The following is a 5,143-nucleotide window of genomic DNA, read 5'->3' on the forward strand; positions in this document are numbered from 1 at the left end:
GTCTTTGTACAGTCAAATACACAAAAACAGTAACACAACTAATAATCTCATTTGAACAATGTCTGTATTTCTCACATGAGCCTTGTAGATTTTTTCAAGCTGCGCAGCAGAAAATCTACAGGGCTTGGAAGGGAGCGTGGTGGGTCCGCTCACACCATGGTTGTGAGACGGGGCTAAATACGCTGCCAGGGACGGCTAGCGCTACGCCGCAGGACGCACGGAGGATGTAGTCCGCGTTGAGTCTGATCTCATTTAAGAGGGGCAGCAGAGGACTCTCAGCCAGTACCTGGGCTCCGAGCTCCGCCAGAGCCATAGCCTGGTAAGCCTGGAGCATGCTGATGGAGCTCAGGCCGCAAGCGGCYGTGGCCTGAGCCTTGTAGATTTTTTCAAGCTGCGCAGCAGAAAATCTACAGGGCTTGGGAGGGAGCGTGGTGGGTCCGCTCACACCATGGTTGTGAGARGGGGCCAAATACACTGCCAGGGACGGCTCCATGGGAAATTTGTTCACCAGTCCAGCTTATTCAGCTCCTTCCAAATCCAAATACGGTCCATAACCGGGCACTGTGATGCAGGTGGACAGAGGTTTGGTCCAGCAGGACGTCAGGTCCGAGACGAAGTCTGGGAACATGGGAAGATGGTTTTTCACCGCGGTCGGTTCAGTGGGGAGAAAAAATCCAGCAAACCGTGACGGATTTTGTGCAGGAGGGGGAGCAGGCCATTCCACCTCCAGTTTCTGAGCCGCGCGATGACACAAAGAGAGAAAAGACGTGTCCTCCTGGTTTGCCCCCGCAGTAGCGGGGGCTTCTGTACTCGGACCGGGTTCATCGTCGTCTTCCGACAGACCATGCACATCCAGGCAGATATCCAGCACGTCCTCCCCTCCATGGTGGAGGTCCAGATGAAACTGGGAGGCCTCCTCCTCTTCGTCGGCTAACCCCTCCATATATTTGACTTGGTCTGCCCAACTGGAAGTGGAGACTTCGACCGAGGGCTCCTCCCGGGGTACTAGACTCGGAGAGGAGAGGGTCCTGCCGTGCGACTGCGGCCTCGCCCAGCACTTTCTCCAAGAACTTAACCCGTCTCTCCAGGGTTGAGCGTCGAAGCAGGCGGCAAAACGCACACGCTTCGGGTTCCGCCAACGTCCTACGAGCGTGGACAATCCCCAAACAGACCGGGCAAGCCTCATGCTGGTCCTTTTCGTGAAGCGAGAAGCCGCACCCCTGGGGACAGGGGCGAACTGAAGACTTCTGCTTCTTCTTGAATAATTTTGTGCTCATCCCGAACCACAAAATTCTCTCTTTCGTCGAGGCAAGAAAGGTTTCTTAAAGTTAGCGCTCCACGGGCAGACACAGTTACCAGTAGGCAGCTGCAGCTGACACCAACAAAAGCCGTTAAACTAAATCCGAGAACCTTCGAACAAACAAAGCTAATTAGCAGCAGCTAACTAGCTAGGTTGGAAGAAGTGGGTGTTGTTGCGAGGTGAAGAGCAATAGAACTAAGGAGTGATAGTGATGGCGACAGTTTATATATATGTGCAGGAGGAGCCTGACATCTGTCGTCATCACGTCACCTGCCTAAAGGCGTGATTAGAGGTGGCTTCAGCCAGGACACGCAGGGGCGTGGTTTCCCATACATGATGTGTTGTACTGAGTGAATTGACTGAAAGGGAACCAGAAGCAGATAGACATTTCTAGACCACAACTCATTGCAAAATACTGACATAAAGCATGATTTCCACCCGTTAGTTACATCGTCAGAAATTGGAGCATAAAACAATAAATGTGTTCTATTAAATTCTAATTTAAAATCAASTGAATGAAAAACCAAAATCAATCCAGGTGGTCTTGGTTGGAAAACATGACGTTTGTTATTTCCAACACCCTAAGTCGATGTCCTGGCTTTTGTRAACACTGTATTAATAATTTACTGCTCTTCTGTGTGTGTGCCGTCTGGCAGACAGTATAATTATTAAATTGTGTAAAAATAGTTTTCATTTTGTGTTGCATTAAAAAACAAACAAAAGATAAATAAAAACATACTTGTTTTTTCTGCTCTGGCGACTTGTCCTGCCACAATCCAGGACAGTGCGGTGACAGCAGCGAGGGCCCCTAAGTGCAGGAATGGACCTGTTGCCTGAACAGAACATTTGTCATAGAAATGAGTACACAAAACTGAACCAAAAAAAAAAAAAAAACCACGACAGGGAGTCCTCGGTATATCATAAAGCAGTTACACCATAGAAAACACATACACTTTTTGCAATTTGRAGAGATACTGAATTTTAAAGACCTKAGTTTTAGAGGAACTGTGGCTCCTCTTACATCCCTGGCAGTGCAACAGCCTCATGTGGACATATTAATTATAAGACCTTTAAAACTTGATGGATATTGATTAGATTGTTGAATATCATCAGGAGAGGAGATCAGTGTAGATCAAATGTCAGGTCTCCACAGTAACGATTATATGACATATTTTTGTCCCATTTTAACTCTGAATAAGAAAAAATAAATAAAAACAACAATAAACTGATATCAGCTGTTTTGTTTCTGACCTGAAAGGAGATGGGAACGACATCCCACTCTTGTCTCCATGTCTGATTGACAGATATGACCCCAGCGATGGTGGTGAGCAAAGCAGCAGTTACTCCTATCTGTGTGWACAAAGAAATGTTAAAATATCCAAAGATGAGGTTTTTGGAAAACATTTTGGAAACACATACACAAACTGACAAAAAACAAAACCCAAAATAATTTCATTTAGCTTGCAGACGACACACACACATACCACAGTAAAAAAAAAAAAAAAAAAAACCTATATACCAAACCAAACCATTTTATGCAGTACAAACAGCAATGCACACACTTATTACTCACACTTTCCCCCACYCACTCTTACAAAGCCTCACATTTGTCACATTACCTTATGGAGCCAGTGCAAATTCAGCTGTTGTCCCAGTGCAACATGGCAAAGTGCTAAAACCTGAAAAGTACAAAAACAACAAGACACACAGAGTATATTTTTTTAAATGTTTTGCTCCTCAAAACATCACTTGCTCAAACAACATGTTCCGATGAGAACAAGTTAAGCATGTTCTCAGTGAGTTCAGAGGAACTCACCATTAAAAATGTGATGTAGGTGAAGCCAGCAGCGGTCGTTGCTAAGATGGGAACAGTGCCATCGCTCCATTTCCCCGAGCGCTCGTACAGAAACCTGCAGAAACAAAGATTTAATGCTTCTTGTCATGAACACTAACACACATTCCATCATTCCCAAACTGGACGAATGCATCAAAGAATACAAGGTCTGTCTATATTCATGCAGTTTTTCCCATGTTTGAAGTATCATTTGTCATTTTTCTGTTTCAGGACAAATTACAACTCATGGGGGTAAAATCATGGACTGGTTTCTACTACATCAGTGGAATACACTGCGAAAAACAYTGACACAAAGATTGCTGGACATGGGCACTGGTGATCCCACAACCCAAGAAAGAAAAAGCAGGTAAAATAATGGATGGATGGATGTAAAGCTCTGAATTTAAAAACATTACAGGCTGAAAATGAGAAATGTTGTTATTCTTAAATTAAGTAATTGCTAAAAATTAGATAGGAGTAGAGCCTTTGGAAAAAAAAGGATTTGTGRAAATGTGGTTCTTATTGAAGTATTAAAAACCAAAGCACGCTATGTTTGCCTTAAATATGGAGAGCAACCTGCATCTTGAAAGGCCAAATTAAGCAGATTTGCAGAAAAAAAAAGATCTTAAAAACTCAGGAAATCTTGTAAAAGTTTAACTTACAAAGTTAATATTTAATATGACCTATTGAGATCTATGCTTCATGTTATTGATGTAGGATGTTTCAGAATGGGAACAAAGACATTAGCGTGGCAACAAATCTGTCTGTATTTATTAGTGTGTMTTTTTTTTACCAACCCCCTCCACAATCAAGTCCATACATTTTACTCTCAGCTGTAATGCTCGAAAGGGCAATGTTGTGTGTATAAATAGGAACACAGCTGCAGAAAACAGCATACGYGTGTGTGTTTCGCTTTTTCAGCCAAAGCCTAAAGTATTAATCACACATGAAGCCTTATCTGTGATTTAAGCAGCAGAGGATCTCCTGGGAGTTTAAACTGTGGATGGGCTGGGTCACTCTCTGATGCTACACCACAACTTAAAATAAACATAAAAACATACGCAGTGATTACATGAGATCCCTGCAAAACGCATGAAAAAAATCTGCCATTAAAAAGAATTAAACATCTGTCAAGCAGGGCTGATAAAAGCGAACTGTTTGGGGATTCAAAATGCAAAATCATTTGAAAACGAGCAGGGAAAAACTCACAGGAATTAAATCACAAATTCTACAGTGGGACGGGAATACGAGAGAATGCAACAAAGGACAGTATTATGAGGACAAGGTGACATTGTGCAGGTCCCCGAGAGCAAGAGGGGAGGAGGGGGTTGGAGAGAAAGCTAGACTATCAATGAAAATAAGATGCAGTTACAACTGTGCAGTATAGCAAGTTTGAAAAATATATACCAAATATCCTTRCATCCATTTTCTCTGCCCACTTGTTTCTGTTCAGGGTCACAGGGAGGTGGAGTCTATCTCCAGTGGTTAATGGAGAAAGTACACTCTGGACAGGTCACCAGTCCATCACAGGGCATCACAATACCCTTAACTCTCACACTCACATCCAGGAACTGTTTAGAGTAACCCATTAACCTGACTTGCATCTTTCTGGGCTGTGGGAGAAAACCCCGAGTGTGACGGAGCAGCCCTGTCACTCTGTCAAAAGTTAATCAGAACACACTGGCACACTGCAGTTCCTGCCTCAGAGCACAAACACACAAAAATATTTCCAAGGTCGGAACACTCGAACATACACACACACACGTTTGCACAGCTATCCATTTGGGGACATTCCACTAGGAATGTGTGATATGGCAAAAAATTCATATCACGATATACATTATGAGTGACGGTAACGATGTACATCACGATATAAAACTTATAATAGAAAATAAATAAATCACACATTAATTGAGGGGAATAAATATGTATAGGTAAAAAAAWTTAGACCTTAAAATCTCCTTTTTTAAAGGGACACTTTAAAGTCTCCCATAAAAATCTAAATTTAA

General features: G+C 43.0%; 1 protein-coding gene across 1 annotated transcript in view; it reads right to left on the reverse strand.

Annotated features, from left to right (window-relative positions):
* The window catches only part of gdpd5b (glycerophosphodiester phosphodiesterase domain containing 5b), a gene marked incomplete at its 5' end in the record, with an annotated part of 63,323 nt that overhangs the window by 24,827 nt on the left and 33,353 nt on the right, over positions 1–5,143 (reverse strand). Inside the window, 4 exon segments of the mRNA XM_014019931.1 lie at positions 2,040–2,133; positions 2,552–2,650; positions 2,920–2,979; positions 3,117–3,210. Of these exon segments, the coding sequence (XP_013875385.1) occupies positions 2,040–2,133; positions 2,552–2,650; positions 2,920–2,979; positions 3,117–3,210 (347 nt within the window).

Source organism: Austrofundulus limnaeus, unplaced genomic scaffold (assembly GCF_001266775.1).
Source record: "Austrofundulus limnaeus strain Quisiro unplaced genomic scaffold, Austrofundulus_limnaeus-1.0 Scaffold236, whole genome shotgun sequence".
In the NCBI taxonomy this organism is placed as follows: Eukaryota; Metazoa; Chordata; class Actinopteri; order Cyprinodontiformes; family Rivulidae; genus Austrofundulus; species Austrofundulus limnaeus.